The sequence below is a fragment of the Pan paniscus genome, chromosome 17 (genome assembly GCF_029289425.2).
Source record: "Pan paniscus chromosome 17, NHGRI_mPanPan1-v2.0_pri, whole genome shotgun sequence".
NCBI lineage: Eukaryota > Metazoa > Chordata > Mammalia > Primates > Hominidae > Pan > Pan paniscus.
Window position 1 is genome coordinate 29,047,849 of NC_073266.2, and position 25,175 is coordinate 29,073,023.

General features: G+C 38.7%; 1 protein-coding gene across 2 annotated transcripts in view; it reads right to left on the reverse strand.

The window, feature by feature from the left end:
- Positions 1 to 377: 377 nt before the first annotated feature.
- Positions 378 to 25,175, reverse strand: part of TWSG1 (twisted gastrulation BMP signaling modulator 1) — a 67,277-nt gene continuing 42,479 nt past the window's right edge. Inside the window, exons 4-6 of one of the 2 annotated variants that reach the window (XM_063597183.1) lie at positions 13,678 to 13,800; positions 6,252 to 6,518; positions 378 to 3,453 (exon numbers count right to left, since the gene is read on the reverse strand). In XM_063597183.1, the coding sequence (XP_063453253.1) occupies positions 3,272 to 3,453; positions 6,252 to 6,518; positions 13,678 to 13,800 (572 nt within the window). In that variant the 3' untranslated portion in view covers positions 378 to 3,271. The remainder of the gene's footprint in view (positions 3,454 to 6,251; positions 6,519 to 13,677; positions 13,801 to 25,175) is intronic. The other variant, XM_034943432.3, reaches the window with a different exon arrangement.

Sequence of the window (25,175 nt, forward strand, 5' to 3'; positions counted from 1 at the left end):
ACAGAGTGCTGATTGGTGTGTTTTACAGAGCACTGATTGGTGCATTTTACAATGCTCTTGCTAGCTTCAGAGCACTGATTGGTGCATTTTACAATCCTCTTGTAAGACAGAAAAGTTCTCCAAGTCCCCACTCGAAACAAGAAGTCCAGGTGGCTTCACCTCTCATCAACATGCCCGGATAATTTTTTTATTTTTGTAAAGACGAGGTTTCACCACGTTGCCCAGGCTGGTCTTGAACTCCTGAGATCAAGTGATTTGCCCACCTCAGCCTCCCAAAGTGACACCGCACCCGGCCCGCTGATCACTTAAACACTATCTTCTTTAGACAGAATGTCAAATTTATGTCTATGCTGAAGTTAACAAAAAATATGACTCACTCATTTCAATTTTTTATTAAAATACTTTTTTGTTAATAGGGACAACCAAAGAAAAATACACAATTTTATATGTTGTAGATCATATAAAATACAATAAACATAAACTCTTGGGAATGCAGAATAGATTTCAAAATCTTAAAAGAAGCTTTCATAAAAATAAACTTTAGAAATGTGGCTTATATTTACTGCATTTTTTCAGAAAACTTTCTTTTCTCCATTTTAATGCTACCCTGATTATAAATAATGGTTCAAATTTCTAACATCTTATCAATTTTGCTTTCTGGAATTTTAGAAATCACATGTCTAAATGAAGACCTCTTTTTTATACCACCCTACATAAACACAGAATAGATTTTATTTAAATTACCATTTGATTTGGCACCACTATTGTAAATACAATTTTAGTAATAATTAAATGTTATGGGGGAAAAACTAACAGAAAAACCTGCTAACAAGCACAAGTCTTACTATAAGAAAGGATCTTTTATATATGGCTTTTATGATACCCATTGATTTAAAACCTAGTGCTTTAAAAATCTGGTTATAAAAAAAGTAATAACCTAATTTTTTATTAAAAAAGAAAAAAGAATTTTTACCAAAACTTCAATATAGAAGTGAATGTGCTTAGAATGGTAATACAGGATCTAACTTTTAACCAGGCTATCAACTTCTTGAATATTTACTTTCAATTTGGAAAAATATTGTTATTCAGAACCTGAAATACATTATAAAACTGGAAATGGAATCTTTTAGGTGAATTCTTTCTTTCAAACCCTCATAAATCAGAAAAAATAAGCCAAATTTGAAGGCAAAAGATCTTTACATTTAGGGATAGTTTCTAATGAAAGAAATCAAGATAAGAAAAATCAATTAAAACAATGTGGTTTAAGAAATTATCCTCCTAATGTAGGGGGTGGGAAACAGATATTACATTTTAAAATTTAATGAAGACCTAAAAAATGATAAATGCAGTTTTAAAATATTTGTTGTCATCATTAAGAAAACATTAGGCATGTTGCCAACACACACACAAACATCACTCCACTCACAGTAGGAAATGACTGAAAAACAGCAGAGTTGAACTGCAGCAGGAGACTGCAGATTCCTTTCAGCTTTCTGTCTAAAGTTCCAGAATACTTTCAGCTCTACAGGTGCTCATGAAGAAGGGGAGCTAAATGTTTTCAAGGCACTTTTAAATGAGGCATTCTAGGTAAAAGGAAGAAAAGGAGACCCTAATGTTTCCCTACCAAAAAATATATCCATGAGCTAAATCTCAACTTTTTAAAAGGCTAAAATATCTTGAATATTCATTAGAGTTATTTGAAAGAGCAGAAAAGGTATTAAGACCTTAATTTATAACAGTTGATCATAATATTACAAATGATCTTTTAACTAACTACTATTCAGATCATGAATAATACAAAATGTGTCCAAGAGCATTATCTATTTTTATATACTAAAATATGTAGATGTATAAAGAGGTATTCCTAAAAAGTTGCTTGTAGTTCAAATATGCACTAGAGCAATTAGCAATTTTGTAAAATTGAGTCTGTAATATAAATATTTATGTTTTAGATTCATGCTTAAAGATTGAGATTTTATTACTATGAAGGGCACATAGTATCTTTATTGAAAGAAACATTTATTGAAACATTATATAAAATGTTGACTAAATTCTGTAGTGTATTTGGAGTGAACATCATCTTGAATAGAGATTTTAAAATTTCATAATCTTAACCTCCGATGATATGATTATACTTGTTTAAAAAGAACATTATATCCAGATATAAACTTAACAAATGAAATATTACAAAATATGAACATAGATAGTTTTGTTTCCCATTATAATTCCCAGCATTTTCACCCTGTCCTGTTCATATGAGTCAATTCTCTTCTTCAATTCCTGTCCCATCAGCCGTCTGCTGAAAAACACTGCTTTGTCTTGGCTAAGGCTGCACGAGTTCAGTCTCGCACTGGCTCAGCCTCCCCTTTCAGCGACACCATTTCCCTACCAGGGTACAAGCTGTTTCCTGGTGCTCTAGGTGGAGTCTGATTTGGCATTCGTTCCCCATCCCTAGTGCTCTTTAAGCTGGTACCTGAAGTCACAGAAACGCTTTTGCTTGCTAATTATTTACCCCAGCAGTGCATTTAAAGCAATTTCATAGGTACACCCTGAAAATCTTGGTAAAGATTCTTCATCACTGCCTATGTCAGCACTTTGGGCAGGGGAAATGGAAGAGAATAGGAAACTTTCTCTAAAGCTTTGTCAACACATGTATTATAGAATGGATTCTACTATGTAAGAGTTCTCAATTATAAAATATGGTAAGCATTTACCTTTTAAAACCAACATAAAAGGGATGAAATTAAGCTTTTTATGATGATATTTTTATATGAGTTATCAGAGTGGTATATCAAATATCTACTCTATTTATAAAATGGATAAAACAAGGCACAATGAGGAATGATGTGCAACTATAAAAACTCAGTGTGCTAACAGTAGCACATGAAGAAATCATAATTCACATCAACATGCTTCTGCTAACATTTTCAAAGCAAAAACCTTTTGGAATGCTAGAGGAAAACCACATCAGACTTCATGTTAAAAACCTCAGATCTTTCAAGGAATTATCTGCGCACCTGCTTCTCATATGACCAAAGTTGTACATGTATTCAAAGGAAAGGGCTTATTGCTAGGGGGCAATAAAATCAGTAAGAACAGTTATATAATTAAACACATCACTGGCTATGTCATATTTTTAAAAGAAACTTATTCCAAAGTCTTTACAACTTAACTTACTGGGATTCTGATACAAGATACAACCAACAGACTTACAGAATAACTTTTAAAACCTATTATTTTACTAAGTTGCTTTGGTTTGCATTTGTCTTCTTTAAAACATGCAGTTCATACATTTGACAGTTTTACTACCATAGTCAATACATTCTGGACCAATGCACTCGCAGCAGGCATTATGAAACCAGCGATATTTGGATGCTCCCATGGACTCACAGGATATTTTACACTGATGTATGGACATGCAGTCATCAAAATAAACCACAGTACACATGTGTTCTGAAAAACAAAAATTTAAGATTTCAGGGCAAGAAAGAAGAAAAACAAAAAAATGCTTTATTACCTAGTTGAATATTAACAGTTATTTATCTTAGTTCTCTTATTACTGGTCTGTACATGACAAAGATGAGGTACAGGAAAAAAGATCTTCATTTATTAATTACGTTGAGAAGGAAGTCAGATTCTCCCACTCCATCTGAAGAAGACAAAGGGCTTCCTTAGCTTCTTTTATTAGATTTCAGGCTTTGATCGAAAAGTTGGATTATTGGGCTTAAAAACATTTGCTATGTTATACAGCTGTGCTTTTAAACTGGGCATTTCCTTTTTTTTGAGATGGAGTCTCACTCTGTCACCCAGGCTGGAGTGCAGTGGTGCGATCTTGGCTCACTGCAGCCTCTGCCTCCCAGGTTCAAGTGATTCTCTGCCTCAGCCTCCCGAGTAGCTGGGATTACAAGCCTGCACCACCACAGCTGGCTAATTTTTATATTTTTAGTAGAGGAATCAGAGAATCCACAGAACTAAGTAGAAAATGATAGATCCATAAGTTAAAAACAGACAACAAATAGAACTGCAAATGCAGGCCAGGCATGGTAGCTCAAGCCTGTAATCCCAACAGTTTGGGAGGCCGAGGCAGGTGGATCACCTGAGGCCAGGAGTTTGCAACCAGCCTGGCTAACATGGCGAAACCCTGTCTCTACTAAAAATTAAAAAAATTAACCGGGCATGGTGGTGGGTGCCTGTAACCCCAGCTACTTGGGAGGCTGAGGCAGGAGAATCACTTGAACCTGGGAGGCAGAGGTTGCAGTGAGCCGAGATTGCGCCGTTGCACTCCAGCCTGGGCAACAAGAGTGAAACTCCATTTCAAAAAACAAACAAACAAACAAACAAACAAACAAACAAACACCTGCAAATGCAGGAGGAGCAGTAGAAAGAGACTGACTCTATCTGGGGGAATAGGTGCCCAGGAAAGATGTCACAGAGAAAAAACTTTAGTTGTGTCTTGAAGACAGCTGGAGTTTCCAGGAATTAGCTTCTTGCTAATTGCTTCATAAATTTAAATAATCTTTGAGCAAAATTTATGAATTATTATTTAATATCTGTTATGTTGATTACTTACATTTTAATAATGGAGAAAATGATAACAAAACATATTATTATTGCATTCCATATGTTTCTAATGTTTTCCAAAATCTAGCATTTGTTTTACAAAGTACTTTAACCTAAAAGGGAATAAGAAATCTTACACTGTCATTTAACAGAAGCTGTTTTGCCTTTTACTATTAATGTTCGAAGCTCACACTGTTTTTTGTTTTCTTGGTTTTTTTTTTTTTTTTTTTTTTGAGATGGAGTTTTGCTCTAGTTGCCCAGGCTGGAGTGCAATGGCGCGATCTCGGTTCACCGCAACCTCCACCTCCCAGGCTCAAGCGATTCTCCTGCTTCGGCCTCCCAAGTAGCTGGGATTACAGGCATGTGCTACCACGCCCAGCTAATTTTGTATTTCTAGTAGAGACGAGGTTTCTCATGTTGGTCAGGCTGGTCTCAAACTCCCAACCTCAGGTGATGTGCCCGCCTCAGCCTCTCAAAGTGCTGGGATTACAGGCGTGAGCCACCGCACCCGGCCCGCACTGTTTTATATAGGTAGGAATGTAATGGAGGGCACAACTAATAGTCAAGTAAGAGTACAAATTATACTATTTATACATAATTCACCTCATGTTTTAAGAAATAATTGCAATTTTCATAAGTGCTTTATGCTTCCACAGTAAAATTATATGGTGCCTTTTGTCAAAAAATATCAAAGATTTTATAAAAGTCACATGCTCTTTACATTCCAAAATTATGATATGACCTATCTTCACTAATAAATGCTCTTAAATATGCTTCTGTAATTTGTATAAGTTATTTTCTCACTTAATTCCTTTTCTGACCAACAGCACCCATTTGCAGAGAACTGGCTGGGGTTAGTTTATGCCTGGAAATGAGATGTCTGGAATACCGACTTGCTTATAAAGAAATTTAGCTAATGACTTTGGCATCATTTTGGTACAGGTGCTATTATAAAAATCTGACTTCATGGGATACTCTGAATGTTACCTGACAATGAGCAATATTTTATTAGAGAAGCAGCATTGTTGCTATCTTATGAACAGAATAAAGCCTAGCACAAATAAATACCAGAATTAGGAGCAATTATCTATTTTCCAATACAGTACAGCCTCTGCTGCCAGGAGTATGGAGGAATTCTGACAATATGCTGACATGCCTCTTTATCTTTTTTTTTTTGGTGAGACGGAGTCTTGCTCTGCCACCCAGGCTGGAGCGCAGTGGTGCGATCTTGGTTCACAGCAACCTCCGACTCTCAGGTTCAAGCAATTCTCCTGCCTCGGCCTCCCTCGTAGCTAGACTACAGGCGCCCGCCACCACACCCGGCTAATTTTTGTATTCTTAGTAGAGACGGGGTTTCACCATGTTGGTCAGGCTGGTCTCGAACTCTTGACCTCGTGATCCACCTGCCTCGGCCTCCCAAAGTGCTGGGATTACAGGCATGAGCCACCACGCCCAGCTGACATGCCTCTTTATCTACTCAAGGATCGGAGATATTTTTTTTTCTCTTATCCTTCTGGCATGTGCCTCTAGATATGATGGGATCAGGGTTATTGAGTCTAGAATTTATGTGAGATGATACAAATTCAAAACCAAAAAGCTGCTCCAAAAGATGGTCTTATATAGGTTTTATAGATTACATGGACAGACCACATGAGGGGGCGGAATGGAAAAAGTCAACTGTTGGCAGTTACCTTTGTCACTGGAATAAGGCGTGTGAACATTATTGCTGGGGACAGACACATTCTGGTGGTGTGGCTGGTTCACAGTTTCTAAAAATGAAACCAGATTCTCATGATGTGAAAGTTCTTCTGCAACAGGGAAAGAAACGATGTTCCAATTCAACTGAGTATCTCCTTCTGTGAGTGCCCGGAAGAGAGAAGGGATCGGTTCATGCAGCTCCTCCACTGTGCTCTTTGAAGTTGGAGGTGTGTCACTATAATTTCGAGGATTACACATACCTGGGTTGGGGGTAATATCATAAGATTTTGTTAGTTACTGCCTTGCAATCAGAGCTATAACACATTAAAATTATGTAACTTCTAGGATTACACATGGATATTTTCCTAGCTTTTTTTTTTTTTTTTTTTTTGGCTGGGTGAGCCTAAATGATGATATTCTACCCCAGTAGCTTCAAGCATACTGAACGCTCAGATCTTGTTTTTTAAATACATAATAGGAACCAGAGCTCCTTGGAGGAAAGACTGATTTGAAGGCTGGGTCAGGAAAGTACAAAATGAGCCAGGAACACATTTGTGCCAGAAAGTAAGGAAGTGCACCATGAATGATGGGACATGCTGAAGAGACACAGGAGGACAACTGAAGGGGCTCCTACTGGCTAATAGACAATTTGAGCATTAAAATAATAATAAGCTGAGCGCAGTGGCTCACGCCTATAATCCCAGCACTTTGGGAGGCCAAGGTGGGAGGATCACTTCAGCCCAGGAGTTTGATACCAGCTTAGGCAACATAGCAAAACATCATCTCTACAAAAAATAAAAAATATTAGCTGGGTGTGGTGGTGCATGCCTGTAGCCCCAGCTACTTGGGAGGCTGAGGCGGGAGGATTTCTTGGGCCCAGGAGATAAGGCAGCAGTAAGCTATCATTGTACCACTGGACTCTAGCCTGGGCAACCCCATGTCAATCAATCAATCAATCAATAAAAATGGATTACCATCTTGTAAACAAAACAAGAATCAATGAGTTCTTATATATAAATAAATACAAGAGAAGGGAATGATATTCCTTACCAACTGATAAATGTAGAAGAAAGGAAACAGAAAATCACCATTTGGCACTATCACAGGGGTTTGATTCGGATGGGAATGGTCAATGGATATTAAGTCTGATGGGTGACTGTTAGATAAGAACATACTGATGTATTCTTGGAAAGTTCTCCACAAAATACTAATCACTTACAAAAGGTCATTAATAATGACTTTAATGTGGAGAAGATTGGCGGGCACCAATATGATCAGAAGATCAAAGTTAACATCACCAGTGATGGGAGGTGGTGATGTTGCCAAGAATGTGTGACATAAGTCTGGTCACAAGTAAACATCAGGTACATCAAGGCTGAGGGAAATCCTGTATAATCAAGGTCTGTACTCTTTAACACTGTCAAGAGAAAGACTAAAGGACTGCTTCAGATTGAATGAGTCTGAAGAAACATAACTACTAAACGCATCACATGTTCGTGGATAGGACACTGGGCCAGAAAGAAAGAAGAGGTACCATTGGGACAGCTGGTGACACTGAATGGGGTTTGTGGATTGGGTAGCAATGTTATATTGATATTGGCTTCCTGATTTGGAGGGCTGTATGCCAGTTTTTAGGAGAATATCTTTGTTGTTTGAAAATATAGACTGGAGTGTTTAGTGGTAATGGGACATTGTAAAGCTTGCTTTGCAAAGATTCAAAAAAACATGAATGATCATGTGTGTGCGTGCGTGTGTGTGCATTCACGCGTGTGTGTGTGTCTGTAGGGAGAGGAAGGGTATTGAGCAATGAAGCAAATGCAATGATAAAATGTTTTTGTAAATTGACATAATAATTATGAGTTACAGTGATGATTCAATACAATCATGAATAATGATCAGATCTGGGTAATTAACACATCCACCATCTCAAACATTTTTGTGTTGGAACATTCAATATCCTTCTTCTAGCTATTTGAAATGTATAATACATTATTGTTAACTATAGTCATCCTATAGAACTACAGAACACTAGAGAACTCATTCCTCCTATCTAGCTGTAATCTTATATCCTTTAACAAATATCTCTCTATCCTCCTGTTCCCCCTACCCTCCTATCCTTCTCAACCTCTACCATCCTCCGTTCTACTTTTTACTTGCATGGAATGAACTCTTTTCTAACTTCCACATATGAGTGAGAACGAGAGCATGTGGTGTTTAACTTTCTGTTCCTGGCTTATTTCACTTAACATAATGTCCTCCAGTTCCATCTATGTTGGCATAAATGACAGAATTTCATGCTTTTTTGTGGATGAATAGCATTCCATTGAGTATAAATACCACATTTTCTTTATGCATTCATCTGTTGTTGGACACCTAGGTTGACTCCACATTTTGGCAATTGTGACTACTGCTGCAATAAACACAGAGGTGCAGATGTCTCTTCGATATACTGATTTCCTTTCCTTAGGATAAATGTATAGTAATGGGATTGCTGGATATGGTAGTTCTATTTGTGGTTTTTTGAGGATGCTCCATACTGTTTTCCATAGTGGCTGTATTAATAACTGGGGAATCTGGGTGAGGGAAAATATAAATCTTTTTATCCTTCTGGCAAATTTCTCTATATTTGAGATTATTTCAAAATGAATTATTAAAAAATAATTTTAGGTCAGACATCATGGCTCATGCCTTTAATCCCAGCACTTTGAGACGCAGAGGTGAGAGGATTGCTTCAAGCTAGGAGTTCAAGACCAGCCAGGACAATATAGTGAGACTCTGTCTTTATCAAAACAAACAAAAAAATTAGCTGAGCATGATGATGCGTGCTTGTAGTCCCAGCTACTCAGGAGGCTGAAGTGGGAGGATCACTTGAGCCCTGGAATTCAAGGTTGCAGTGAACTATGACTGTGCCACTGCACTCCAGCCTGGGTGACAGAGTGAGACCCAGTCTCTAAAAAAAATAAATAGATGGAAATAAAAATAATTTTAAAAGGAGAAAAATGGCAGGAGAGAATCAGAGACAGAGTATAGAAAACTTTTTCAGTGAGTTTTGCTATAAAGGGGCAAGTTGACACAGTGTTTAATCAGCCCCAGCCTTCAAGCTGTCCCAGCTGACACCAAGCGGATCAGAGAGGAGGTATCCCCACAAAACTCAGCCCCAAATGCAGATTTGGGAGCTAAGGAAATGATTCTTGTTCTTTTAAGCCACTATGTTTTGGTGTAGCTTGTTTAGTAGCAATAGTTACTGGAACAGAACCCTCTGTGTTTCTTTTTGTGAGCATTATATAAGCATACCTTATTTTATTGCGCTATATTTTACTGGACTTCATAGATGCTATGTGTTTTATAAATTGAAGGTTTGTGGCAACCCTGCTCTAAGCAAGTCTATCAGTGCCATTTTCCCAATAGCATGTGCCCACTTTGTGTCTCTGTGTCACATTTTGGTAATTCTTGCAATATTTCAAACATTTCATTATTATTATAACTGTTATGGCGATCTGTGATTACTAATCTTTGATGTTACCATTGTAATTGTCTTGCAGCAGCAGGAAGTGCCTCCATATGCAAGCTCAACTGATAACTGTTGTGGTTGTATTCTGACTGCTCCACCAACTGGTCATTCTCCTGTATCTCTCCCTCTCTTTTGGCCTCCTTTTCCCTGAGACACAGCAATATTGAAATAAGACCAATTAGTAAGCGTACTATGGTCTCCAAGTGTTCACGTCTCTCACTTTAAATTAAAAAAGTTAGAAATGTCTGTCTGCTCTCTTTCACAGTAAACAAACAAACAAACAAATAACCCAGTATTTTTTAAGCCAAAAAAAAAGAAAAAGAAGAAGAAAGCTTAGTGAAGATGGCAAGTTGAAAGCTAACACAGGCCAAAAGCTAGGCCACTTGTGCCAAACAGCCTAGTTGGGAATGCAAGGGAAAAGTTCTTGAAGGAAATGAAAAGTGTTACTCTGAACACATGGATGCTAAGAAAGTGAAACAGCCTTATTGCTGATATGGAGAAAGTTTGAGTGGTCTGGATAGATCAAACCAGCCAAAATATTCCCTTAAAGTTCAATCCAGAGCAAGGCCCTCTCTTCAATTATGTGAAGGCTGAGAGAGGTAAAGAAGCTACAGAATAAAAGTCTGAAGCTGGCAGAGATTGGTTCATGAGGTTTAAGGAAAGAAGCCATCTCTATAACATAAAAGTGCAACGAGAAGCAGCAAGTGCTGATGTATAAACTGCAGCAGGTTATTCAGAAGATCCAGCTAAGTCACTGGTGAAGGTGGCTACACCAAACAACAGATATTCAATGTAGATGAAACAACCTTCTATTGTAAGATGATGCTATCTAGGGCTTTCCTAGCTAGAAAGAAGTCAATGCCTGGTTTCAAAAGCTTCAAAGAACAGGCTATGTTGTTGGGGGCTAATGCAGCTGGTAACTTTGGGTTGAAGCCAATGCTAATTTACCATTCCAAAAACCCTAGGGCATCCATAAGATTTATGCTAAATCTACCCTGCCTGTACCCTAGAAATGGAACAACAAAGCCTGGATGACAGCACATTTGTTTATAGCATGGTTTACTAAATATTTTAAGTCTACTGTTGAGACCTACTTTTCAGAAAAAATGATTCCTTTCAAATATTACTGCTCATTGACAATGTACCTGGTTACTCAAGAGCTCTGATGAAGACATACAAGGGGATTAATGTTGCTTTCATTCCTGCTAACACAGCAGCTGTTCTGAAACCCAAGGTTGAGGGAGTCATTTCAACTTGCAAGTCTTATTATCTCAGAAATATATCTATCAGTGCCATTTTCCCAATAGCATGTGCTCACTTTGTGTCTCTGTGTCACATTTTGGTAATTCTTGCAATATTTCAAACATTTCATTATTATTATAACTGTTATGGTGATCTGTGATTACTAATCTTTGATGTTACTATCGTAATTGTCTTGCAGCAGCAGGAAGTGCCTCCATATGCAAGCTCAATTGATAACTGTTGTGGTTGTATTCTGACAAGAAATATATCTTGTAAGGTTATAGCTGCCATAGACATGATTCCTCTGACGGATCTGGGCAAACTAAATTGAAAGCCTTCTGGAAAGGATTCACCATTCTAGATGCCATTAGGAACATTCATGATTCATGGGAGGATGTTAAACTATCAACATTATCAGGAGTTTAGAAGAGAAGTTGAGTACAACATTCATGGATGACTTTGAGGGGTTCAAGACTTCAGTGGAGAAAATTACTGAAAATGTAGTGGAAATAGCAAAACAACTAGAATTAGAAGCGGAGTCTGAGGATGTGACTGAATTATTGCAATCTCATTCTAAAACTTGAACAAATGAGGAGTTGCTTCTTATGGATGAACAAAGGAAGTGTTTCTTGAGATGGAATCTACTCCTAGTGAAAATGTTATAAACATTGTTGAAATGACCACAAAGGATTTAGAATATTACATAAACCTAGTTGTTAAAGCAGTGCAGGGTTTCAGGATTGACTCCAATTTTTTATTTTTATTTATTGAGAGAGAGTCTTACTCTATCACCCGAGCTGGAGTGCAGTGGCACAATCATAACTCACTGCAGCATTGAACTCTTGGATTCAAGTGGATCCTCCCACCTGAGCCTCCCAAGTAGCTAGGTCTAGAGGTGTGCACCACCATGCCCAGCTAATTTTTTCCATTTTTTGTAGAGATGGGGTCTCACTATGATGTCCAGGCTTGTCTCAAACTCCTGGCCTGAAGCTATCCTCCTGTCTCAGATTTCCAAAGCTCTGGGTTTATAGACTTGAACCACTGCACCCGGCCTAATTTTGAAAGAAGTTCTACTGTGGGTAAAATACTATCAAATAGCATGACATGTAACAGAGAGCTATTTCATGAAAGGAAGAGTCAACTGATGCAGCAAACTTCAGTGTTACCATATTTTAAGAAACTGCCAGCCAGTGTGATGGCTCATGCCTGTAATCTCAGCACTTTGGGGGACTAAGGCTGGAGGATTGCTTGAGGCCAGGAAATTGAGACCAGTCTAGGCAACATAGTGAGACTCCATCTCTATTTAAAAAAAGAAGAAAGAAGGCTGGGCGCAGTGGCTCACGCCTGTAATCCCAGCACTTTGGGAGGCCGAGGGGGGCGGATCATGAGATCAGGAGATCGAGACCATCCTGGCTAATGTGGTGAAACCCCGTCTCTACTAAAAATACAAAAAATTAGCCGGGCATGATGGTGGGCACCTGTAGTCCCAGCTACTTGGGAGGCTGAGGCAGGAGAATGGCGTGAACCTGGGGGGCGGAGGGTGCAGTGAACTGAGATCGCGCCACTGCACTCCAGCCTGGGCGACAGAGCGAGACTCCATCTCAAAAAAAAAAAAAAAGAAGAAGAAAGAAACTGTCACAGACACTCCAGCCTTCAGCAACCACCAGCCTAATCAATTAGCAGCCATCAAGATCTAGGCAAGAGCCTCCACCAGCAAAAAGATTACAACTGCCTGAAGGCTTAGATGACTTTTTTAACAATAAAGTATTTTGTATTTAAGGTATGTATTTTTTAAGACATAATAAAATTGCACACTTAATAAACTACACTATAGTGTAAAATAACTTTTATATGCACTGGGAAACCAAAGTATTTGCGTGACTCACTTTATTGGGACCTTCGCTTTACTGCAGTGATCTGGAACCAAATCAGCAATATTTCCATGGGGTATGGCTATACTTTTGAAAGCTAAATTATGTTTCATTTTTGTTTCGCATCTATTAGGTGTAAGATGGAGTTTCACTGTTTCACTTCTTCCTCAGATTAAAAGTTAAAAAAGTTAAACCAAATTTATAAATTCCTGTTTTTATAAATTCAGGGAGGAGAAAAAAAGCCATCTATTTCCTCATTTTGTTAGTTTAAGGATCATGGCAAGAGCTGAGGAGAACAAAGTTGTGTGTGCTCTTCATCACATTTTTCAATACAGCTGAACTTGAATAACTTAGGTTGTATGACAGGATCATGGATTAAATGATCAAATCTGATCCCTTTATTCATAAAAAGAAGAAATAGGTGCAGATAAGTCAAATGACTTGTCCAATATTATGTCATCTAGGATCAGAGCCAAGATCATGATGTAGCCTCCTGATTTCATGTCTACTACTCTTTCTAATAACTACATCTATACGTAATCTTTAAGTGGTATCAAAAAGCAAATAATACTTAGAATGCTCATATTATACAACTATACATAACATAGTCTTCTGCCAAATTTATAAATAAAAATTAGTGGCCGGGTACAGTGGTTCACACCTGTAATCTCAGCACTTTGGGAGGCTGAGGCGGGCACATCACCTGAGGTCAGGAGTTCGAGACCAGCCTGACCAACATGGAGAAACCCTGTCTCTACTAAAAACACAAAATTAGCCTGGCATGGTGGTGCATACCTGTAATCCCAGCTACTCGGGAGGCTGAGGCAGGAGAATCGCTTGAACCCGGGAGGTGGAGGTTGCGGTGAGCCAAGATTGCACCACTGCACTCCAGCCTGGGCAACAAGAGTGAAATTCCATCTCAAAAACAAACAAACAAACAAACAAGCAAAAAGCCAAAAAACAAACACACAAAAAAATTAGTAAATAGAGTTGAAGGTAAACAACTGAGTTCAAATGTTATAAAAGCTAAATTTAACATCTACTGAAGACTTTAAAGAAATTTCAGCCAGGCATGGTGACACACGTCTGTAGTCCCAGTCACTTGGGAGGCTGAGGCAGGAAGACTGACAGAGCCCAAAAGTTCCAGGCCAGCCTGGGTAACTCGTGAGACCCTGTCTCTAAAAAACAAACAAATAAATAAATGAAAGCTCATTATCAGATATTTCATTATATCAAAACAATTTGGGGGCAGTTTTGTGCATTTCACAAATTTAGGACAAAAACATTCATAATTTAAATCTCAATATACTGCACTAAAACTAGTAAACCTGATGTCCCTGATTTGCTGATAAAGATACTAAGGTCTTTTCCACTTTCCCTAGCCAACTTCTCCAAATTCTATATGACAAACTTGATAACCATATTCTGTAGCAAATTCACAATGCAGCCTTGTCTCATACATTGATTCTAAAGGTTGAAAACCAGTAAAAGTAGTTACCTTAACATAATCCTATGAAAACTGTTTATGACAGAAGAGGCAGTATGGTAGGACTTCCTTGTTCAATGTCATATTGTCAAAGGACAATACTTCTGATTTTGAGATAAAGTGAACTTTTCTTCGAACTTCATAAAACAGTGAAAACCAAGCTACATTTCACATGGCATGACCTGAGAGATGTTCTTGCCAACAAATATTAAACCTAAATCTAATCATTTTCTTACAGTTAACTTCAAATAACTAGAAATACAGAGGGGCAGAGGAACAAGTTAAAGGATACCACAGGAAGCAGTCAAATCTGGAATGTGGGCTATTCTATAGGTCAACTGATACAGTTCCTTCATTGTCAAGTGGCATGACAGAAATGAAAGGAGGGTCAATCTGGATGAAAAACACAACAAGCAGATTCAATACAAGAATTTTGAATTAATTTGAACAAGTGAACTGTAAAAACACTGAGACATCTGGAGAAACCTGATCATGAACTGAATTTTAGATTTCACCAAGAAATTATTGTTAATTTTGTTAGGTGTTAAAACAGCATTATGATTAGAAAAGTCAATATCCACCTTTTTTTAGAGATTGACACTGAAAGAAAGTAGGGGTAAAAAGTATTTGCTGTCTGCAATTTGCTTTTTTTTTTTTTTTGAGACAGAGTTTCACTCTTGTTGCCCAGACTAGAGTACAATGGCACGATCTCGGCTAACTGCAGCCTCCACCTCCTGGGTTCAAGTGATTCTCCTGCTTCAGCCTCCTGAGTAGCTGGGACTACAGGCACCCGCCACCACATCCAGCTAATTTTTTTTTTTGTATTTTTAGTAGAGATGAAGTTTTGCCATTTTAACTAGGCTGGTCTCAAACTCCTGGCCTCAGGTGATCTGCCCACCTCGGACTCCCAAAGTGCTGGGATTACACATGAGCCATCGCGCCCGGCCTGCAATTTGCTTTTAAATACTTTAGCAAAGAAATAAAAAAGGATAAAGTGAATGTGGCATATTCTGGACCACTGCTGAACCTGCGTGAGGGATATATAGTTCATTATGCTATTCTCTCCACTTCTGTGTATATTTCAATATTTTTATAATAAAAAATTAACGCCAAATTTAATTCCTTTATGGAGAATTATTTTCTTGTTCAGTTTTGTTTTTTCTTGGCATTTCTATGCTTGGAATTTTCTTTCTTTGTAGCACACAAAAATGTTTCAGCATATCTTGAAAACTTATTCTGCTTCTCAATGATATGCTTGAACCCAGTTTCTTTCTTCTCTTCACTTACTGCTTCAGTCAGGATGCTTCATCCCATGCCTCCTGTGTGCTTATCATTCTGCAGCTATCCTTAACTGAACTCCTGGTTAAAGCTATTGCTTCCTTCAACCCATGTTGTTATCTTTCATGGTTTTCTATCCTGTTTTGTTTGATTGATCCTACTAATTCTTTTAGAAACGGTAGGTGAGAAGTAAACTTTGAGTTCTTATTTGTCTAAAAATGTTTCTATTTTACATTCACATTCCTGATAATTTGACAGGTCAAAATAGTTTTCCCACCAACCACTTAAGTCATTGGCCCAGTGATACTGATGAGAAGTCTGATGGCAGTGTGATTTTTAACTTCTTGTATACAAACTCTATTATTCTTTCTGAAATATTTTAGAATATTTTTTAACCTAGAAGTTGTAAAATTTTGTGAAGATGTGCCACATGTAGGTCTTTTTTCACTCATCTTGCTCAGCATTCTGAAGGCTCTTTCAACCTAAGGACTCACTGTTTTTTTTCTCAGCTTTGGTAATTTTTCTTCTACTATTCAATAATTTCTTCCCTCCTTCCTTTTTTCTTTTTTTTAAATTCTTCTGGAGTGCCTATTCTTTCCCTGTTATATTATCTGCCTGTTTTCACTATATTCTATGACACTCCAATAATATTTTCAGACTCTCTTATTATTTTTCCAATTGATTTTTTTTTTTTTTTTTTGAGATGGAGTCTTGCTCTGTCACCCAGGCTGCAGTGCAGTGGTGTGATCTTGGCTTACTGCAAGCTCCGCCTCCTGGGTTCAAGCAATTCTCCTGCCTCCTGAATAGCTGGGATTACAGATGACCACTACCACGCCCGGCTAATTTTTGTATTTTTAGTAGAGACGCGGTTTCACCATGTTGGCCAGGCTGGTCTCGAACTCCTGACCTCAGGTGATCTGCCCGCCTCGATCTCCCAAAACGTTGGGATTACAGGTGTGAGCCACCACACTCGGCTTTTTTTTTTTTGTTTTTTTTTGAGACAGATTCTCGCTGTGTTGCTCAGGCTTCAGTGGCACGATCTCGGCTCACTGCAACCTCCGCCTCCCGGGATCAAGCGATTCTCCTGTCTTAGCCTCCTGAGTAGCTGGGACTACAGGCATGCGCCACCACACCTAGCTAATTTTTGTATTTTTAGTAGAGTTGGGGTTTCGCCATATTGGCCAGGCTGGTCTCGAACTCCTGACCTCAGGTGATCCACCCGCCTTGGCCTCCCAAAGTGCTGGGATTACAGGTGTGAGCCACCATGCCCGGCCCCATTTGAATTTTAAATTTGCAAAAGCTTTCTTATTCTGATTGTTTTTCATAATACAGACATGATATTTTGTTAACTTTTTCTAAAAGATAACAATCAGTTTTTAAAAGATTTCTTTTATGTCCTAAATATTTCCTCCTTGGTCTGCTTTTTACTTCGTTCTTTCTTTTAAGCTACACTTATTCTATTTTTCTTTCGCATCTAGTCATTAGGCTGGAGACACCTTCCCTCCCTACAATGCCTGAATGAGGAGGCCTTGCCTGGGTACCAACAACACATCAGTGGCCCTACTTCTTGTCAGCTAGTTCCCTTCAATTTCTCTAGAAAGAAATTCTCCAATTTCTTTTTCCTAGAGAAACTTCTTAATTACTTGGAACTTTTTCTGACGAATGGAGGAGGGAATTGGTTATCAAATCATACAGCTGTTCTACAGACAGATCTTCAAATAATCTTGCTATTTTCAAATTCATTTCTCACACCCACACTCCATAAAGCTGCAACTGGAGCCTCTTTGGGGTTTAGCCGGGAAGGTCACTCATACTCTCACCATAACCCCCTTTTATGCAATTTGTTTTGGTGTTCCTTCCAATCTGTTTACTAAAGAGCAAGCACATCTGGGCCGGGTGTGGTGGCTCATGCCTGTAAATCCCAGCACTTTGGGAGGCTGAGGCAGGTGGATCACCTGAGATCAGGAGTTCAAGACCAGCCTGGCCAACAGGGTGAAACCCCATCTCTACTAAAAATACAAAAATTAGCCAGGCATGGTGGCATGTGCCTGTAGTCCCAGCTACTCGGGAGGCTGAGGCAAGAGAATAGCTTGAACCCAGGAGGCGGAGGTTGCAGTGAGCCAAGGTTGAGCCACTGCACTCCAGCCCAGGCGACAGAGCAAGACTTTGTCTCCAAAAAAAAAAAAGGGAAAGCACATTTGTCTTTCCTTTTAGATATCTGATGCAGACTCAAATTACAATTGTTCCTTTTATTTATCTTTGTTTTTACAGTTATTTCCAATCTTATCCCTTTATTTCATTTTACTGGCATCCTAAGTGGAAGGGAAGAAAATATGTGAATTTAGACCATCATATTGAACCAGAAGTCACATTAACTTGAAGGAGTTGGAAAATGTGATCAACCATTACCTGCATATCAATCTACTCATCCATTGATCCATTTCTTCCAGATATTTGTATCCAACTTCCTACAGAACATCGCCACTTGAGAACCTTATAGGCCCCTCAAATTCAACTGTCTCAGTCATCTTCCCTAACATACCTGGGTCTTAGATAAGCTTATCTTGGCTCCCTGTCACAATTTATCCAGTCACATAAACAGAAGCCTAGAGGTTATTCCTGGCTCCCATCACCCCTCAGTTCCCATTTCCAAACTGTCACCAAATTTAATCGAGTTTAACCTTGTAATTATTTTTCTAATGAGGCCACCTCTCTTCATCTCCTCTGCTATCATCCTAGACCAAGCCCCCATTACATTTTGACTGAATTTGGAAACACAATTGTTTAATGGATTTTAAACTGTCTTCCATTCTCTTTAGAAAACTCCAGCTCCTTTAAAACACACATTATTTAATGTTACCATTCCTTTTCCCTCCTTTTGGCTATTATCTTTGTATACTCAGCCATTTCTCCCCTACTTACTAGTAACTTCAATACCTGGATCACTATCTCATTTCCACCACTGGACCCACTGTCATTCTTGACAATTTCAACATTCACATCAAAGATTCACTCAACACTCTGGCTGAAATTTCAATTCCTTAATGATATTGATTTGTAAATCCACCCCACTTTAGCTACCTCATAGGTCAACTTTAATTCCTCCCTTTTCTCAGATCTTATATCCAATTCAAACCAAACTCTGACAGTTTCCCTCCAAAATATTTTCAGAATCTGAGCTCCACCTTTTCCACTGCTATCAGTAATCCTAATCAAATCCACCATAATCTGTTACTTGAACTACTGCAACAGTCTCCTAATTTGTTTCTTCTCTTTACATCCTTAAATCTACCTCCATATAAAAGTCAGAATGATCATTTAAAAGTGTAATTCAAGGCCGGGTGCAGTGGCTCATGCCTGTAATCCCAGCACTTTGGGAGGCCGAGGTGGGTGGATCATGAGGTCAGGAGTTCGAGACCAGCCTGGCCAAGATGGTGAAAACCTGTCTCTACTAAAAATACAAAAATTAGCTGGGTGTGGTGGTGCACACCTGTAATTTCAGCCACTCAGGAGGCTGAGGCAGGAGAATCGTTTGAACCTGGGAGGCGGAGTTTGCAGTGGCCAAGATCACACCTCTGCACTCCAGCCTGGGTGACAGAGCAAGACTCCATCTCAAAAAACAAACAAACAAACAAACAAAAAACGTGTAATTCGGATATCACCACCATACACTCTCCAATGAGTTTCCATTATACTTAGGATATAATCCAAACTCCTTTCCATGGTCTCCAAGACCTGGTCCTGACCTACCTCTCTCACTCATCTTTCTCTACCCTTCCCCTTATTTACAAACATCTAGCCATACTGGTCTTTCTGTTCTTCAAACTTGTATATTTAGTCATTGCATGTAAGACATATTTTGATATTAAGTGGTTCACCTCAACCTTTTTGTTATTGGTTATCTAAAGTTGCTGAGAGTTTGTTGGGGAGAACCTGTTATTTCTTTTTCTTTTCCCAGCCTCTCTTAATTTATTATTTTTCCAACAGACTTTTTTTTTGTTTTTGTTTTTGTTTTTGAGACAGAGTCTTACTCTGTCACCCAGGCTGGAGTGCGGTCACATGATCTCAGCTCACTGCAATCTCTGTCTCCTGGGTTCAAGCAATTCTCCTGCCTTGGACTCCTAGGAGTAACTGGGATTACAGGCACCCACGACCACGCCCAGCTAATTTTTTTATTTTTAGTAGAGACAAGTTTTCACCATGTTGGCCAGGCGAACTCCTGACCTCAGGTGATCTGCCCGCCTCAGCCTCCCAAAGTGCTGGGATTATAGGTGTGAGCCACCGCACCCAGCCTTTTTTTTTTTGAGACAGCGTCTCACTCTGTCACCTAGGCTGGAGTGCAGTGGCCCGATATCGGTTCACTGCAACCTCCGCTTCCTGGGATCAAGTGATTCTCCTGTCTCAGCCTCTTGAGTAGCTGGGACTACAGGCATGCGCCACCACACCTAGCTAATTTTTGTATTTTTAATAGAGACAGGGTTTCACCATGTTGGCCAAGCTGGTCTTGAACTCCTGGCTTCAAGTGATCTGCCTGCCTTGGCCTCCCAAAGTGCTGGGATTACAGGTGTGAGCCACTACTCCCAGCCACCATGCCCAGCCTCCTTTTGTTTTTTCTAAACATGGTTAACTTTCCCAAAAGTTAGAACTTTCCAGTGATGAGGACAAGAAGAAACCAAAGCTGAGATGTATGGTTCATGCAAGTGCTTTCTGTAAATGGAAAAAAAAAAAAAAAAGACTAAAAATATTATTGAAAGATACCTTTTGATGTAAATAAATATAGTTATTCTAAAGGTATCTTAGAGTTTTAAAAGATAAAGATATCTTAGAGTTACTCTAAAGGTATCATAGAGTTTTAAGTACAACTATGTACTTAAAACGTGCGGATAAGCACAGTGAAGCTTTTGGTGGTGCTAGCAATGTTCTGGTTTTCCGTATGGATGCTAGTAACAGGGGTGTGTAAAGCTCAGGTAAATTTATTTTGCTGTACACTTGTGGGGTATACTTTCTAGATGTATATTTCAAAAATAGGTTGAAAAATATATACCTCTTTACTAGTTGTATGATAAACAACTTGAGGGAGAGCGACTAGGGGTATAAAGAAGGGAGGCATTTCATTATAAGCACCTTCTTGGCATTGCTTGAATTTACTATGTTCAAGGATATGTTCAAGTAGTAATTTTAGTTTTTAAATTATATTTTGAAGAGAAATACATATATGTTAATAGTAGTAGATGCTAAATGCTTTCTTTTCTATATTTTTGCAAAACTTAACATAATACTTGAACCTTAAGTAATCTGCCTAGATATGCAAAATTATTACTTCATGAGTTTTAAAATGCTGAATATATTAATACAATACTCCAGATACATAATTATTGGACAAGGCTATTAAAAATGCTCTTTTCTTTTCCAATTACATAGCTGTGTGAGGCTGTATTTTCTTTCTATACTTCAACCATTACAACACAGCACAAAAGACTGAATTTTTCAGAGTATAGAGGGGTCCTGAGATTAAAAAAAAAAGTTTGAGAACAGTTGCATTAGAAGAACAGATGGCAGGGGACTAGCCATAGTAGCTATATCGCTATGGCAAAATGTGCTGGCAGTTACCCAGAAAAGCTGATGGGATTCACAGCATCTGACCAAATAGACCTCATTGTGAGAGGGGTTTGAGAGTAGACACAAGTTTTCATTGCTGGCACTTAGTTTCCTCAGCATGAATACAGGGAGTAAATCAGAATCTCCAGAGGGTGTGTATAGTTTTTTAAAAGAACCAAATCAACATTATAATTGTCTTTTTCTGAAAGCAAAACAACTCCTATTATTTTGAAACTACAGATTACAAAAGAAAGAAACAATTTGGCTGATGATATTAGAAGACACATTGAAGCCAAAAGGACACTGCTGAGAAAAATAATGACTGAAACTGAAAAATGAGGGCATGGCATTGTCTAGGGCAGCTTTCCTTAATCTTTTAAAACCTGGGCTCTGTTTTGATAAACATAAAAATCTCACTACCATCTGTCCTCTCTCAAATTGTCATATTTATACGATGCCTCTAAATGAAGACTCAGTGTGTAAAGCCAAGTGTAGTTCAGCTGAGGCAATTTCATAAAGAGCCACAAAAATGCAGTCTAAGTATGCAGTTCTCAGGCAATCTGGCTGAATCCAAAGAGAAAATCTAAGTTCATAGACTACAGCTTTGTCCTCAGTCCCAGTTACCTTTTTGGAGATCATGAAAAATCAGTAGTTGTAAACAATTACTTATTAAAGCCAACATCATTACTAGCTCAAGAGTAACAGTTATCATGGCTACAGATGAAAGCTACTGTGTATATGATGTGATTTTAGAATGATAACCACCTTCACCTTCATCTTCACAAGAAGCTGAATAATGTATAACATCTAGAAGCCATGTAACATAATGGATCACGGAGCATGGACCCTTGAAGCAAGACTGCGTGGCTGGAACCCTGGCTTTCCTCCATACTAGTTATTTGACCTTAGGAGGTCACTGAGTTCTGGCCATAGTTTCCTCATGTGTGGAACAGATGAGGGAAAATAACACTCTCACACTCTTTAGGTTTGTTGTTAGGACTGAATGAAGTAATACATGGAGAGTGCTTGCCACATACAAGATGCTATAAAAGCATTAGCTATTATTAAGTTTCACAAAATATTCCATGACTGACTAGATCAAATCCAATTTAGACATTGCTACCCTGACATTTTAAAGAATTAAAAATTGTTTTCCTAGACAAAATTCTCTAATGAGCCACACAGTATATAGGGAATGCCTGATGTTAAGAAATCAGGATCTTTTTTTCTCTTCAAGACATCTTTAATCAAAGAAGCATCAAGTTTTAAAAGTTTACAACTAATTCACTCCATAGTACAGTCTCATCTGAGTTTCTCATTAAAAACAAAGTGATACCATATTTATGGGTAGGAAGAATCAATATTAAAACTTCAATTCTCTACAAATTGATCTATAGATTCAACGCACTTCTAATAAAAATACTAAGAAGTTTTTTTCAAACAAGTCTCTTTATTCTACAAAAGGATACATGGATAGATATATTTCTTTTATATGGAATTGTATTGTCCATTATAGTTTTTTCCTCTGGGATCTATTTTTTAAAAACACTTTAACTTTTATTTTAAGTTCAGGGGTACTTGTGCAGGTTTGTTATATAGATAAACTTGTGATTCAGGGGTTTGGTGTACAGATTATTTCATCACCTGAATACCAAGCATAGTACCCAGTAGTTTTTTTTCTGAACCTCTCCCTCCTCCCACCCTCCACCCTCAAGTAGGCCTCAGTGTCTGTTGTTCCCCTCTTTCTGTCCATGTGTTCTCATTATTTAGCTCAATGAGAACATAATGGTCTTTGGTTTTCTGTTTCTGCGATAGTTTGCTAAGGGTAATGATAATGGCTTCCAGTTCCATCCATGTTCCCGCAAAGGACATGATCGCATTCTTTTTTCTGGCTGCATAGTATTCCATGGTGTGTATGTACCACTCTTTCTTCATCCAGTCTACCATCGATGGGCATTTAGGTTGATTCCATGTCTTTGCTATTGTGAACAGTGCTGAAATGAACATATGTGTCTTTAAGGTAGAATGATTTATATTCCTTTGGGTATATACTGAGTAGTGGGACTCCTGGGTCAAATGGTAGTTCTATTTTTAGTTCTTTGAGGAATCGTTACACTGCTTTCCACAATGGTTGAACTAATTTACACTCCCACCAGCAGTATGTAAGTGTTCCCTTTTCTCCGCAACTTCACCAGCATCTGTTATTTTTTGACTTTTTAATATCATAGCCACTCTGACTGGTGTGAGATAGTATCTCATTGTGGTTTTGATTTGCATTTACGTAATGATTAGTGATATTGAGCATTTTTTCATTTCCCAGGCTCTAGTGATCCTCCAGCCTCAGCCTCCGTAGTAGGTAGGACTACAGGTGTGAGCCACAATGCCCAGCTAATTTTTTTTTTTTGGTATTTTTTGTAGAGATGGTATTTTGTTAAGTTGCTCAGGCTGGTCTCAAACTCCTAAACTCAGTGATCCACCCATCTTGGTCTCCCAAGGTGCTGGGATTACAGGCATGAGCCACTGCACCTGGCTAGTATGACCATTTAAGTGATATTGATTCTTCCTATCCAAGAGCATAGAATGTTCTTCCATTTGTTTTTGTCATCTCTGATTTCTTTGAAAAGTGTTTTGTAATTCTCATTGTAGAGATCTTTTATCTCACTGGTTAGGTATATTCCTAGGTATTTTATTCTTTTTGTGACAACTGTGAATGGGATTGAGTTCCTAATTTGGCTCTCAGCATGGGTGCTGGTTAGTGTATAAAAACGCTACTGATTTTTGTACATTGATTTTGTACCCCAAAACTTTGCTGAAGTTGTTTATCAGTTCAAGGAGCTTTTGGGCAGAGACTATGGGGTTTTCTAGATATAGAAGCGTGTTGTCTGCAAACAGGGATAGTTTGACTTCCTCTCTTCCTATTTGGATGCCTTTTATTCCTTTCTCTTGCCTCATTGCTCTGGCCAGGACTTCCAATACTATATTAAATAGGAGTGGTGAGAGAGGGCATCCTTGTTTTGTTTTTGTATATTCTGGGTAACAGTCCTTTATTAGATACAACTTTTGTAAATATTTTCTCCTAGTCTGTGGCTGATCTTTTCATTTTCTTTACAGTGTCTTTTGCAGAGTAGAAATTTTTAATTTTAATGAAATTCGGCTTATCAGTTCTTTCTTTCATGTATTGTGCCTTTGGTGTTGTATCTAAAAAGTCACTGCCAGGCTCACGCCTGTAATCCCAGCACTTTGGGAGGCCGAGGTGGGTGGATCACTTGAGCTTAAGAGTTCAAGACCAGCCTGGGCAACATGGCAAAACCCCATCTCTACAAAAAATACAAGAATTAGCCAGGCGTGGTGGCACATGCCTGTAGTCCCAGCTACTTGGGAGGCTGAGGTGGAAGATGGCTTGAGCCTGGGAGGTCAAGGCTACAGTGAGCTGACATCATGCCACTGCACTCCAGCCTGGGCAACAGAGTGGAGATCCTGTCTCAAACAAAACCCCAAAAATTAAAGTCACTGCCAAATCCAAGGTCATTTAGATTTTCTCTTATGTTATCTTCTAGGAGTTTCACAGTATCGTGTTTACATTTATTTAGGTCTGTGATCTACTTTGAGTTAATTTTTGTGAAACAGGTTTGTGTATAGATTCATATTTTGCAGGTGGATGGTCAGTTGTTCCAGCACTGTTTGTTAAAAAGACTATCTTTAGGCCAGGCGCGGTGGCTCATGCCCGTAATCCCAGCACTTTGGGAGGCCGAGGCGGGCGGATCACTTGAGGTCGGGAGTTCGAGACCAACCTGGCCAACATGGTGAAACCCCGTCTCTACTAAAAATACAAAAGTTAGCTGGGCGTGGTGGCGCATGCCTGTAATCCCAGCTACTCCGGAGGCTGAGACAGGAGAATCACTTGAACCCGGGAGGCGGAGGTTGCAGTGAG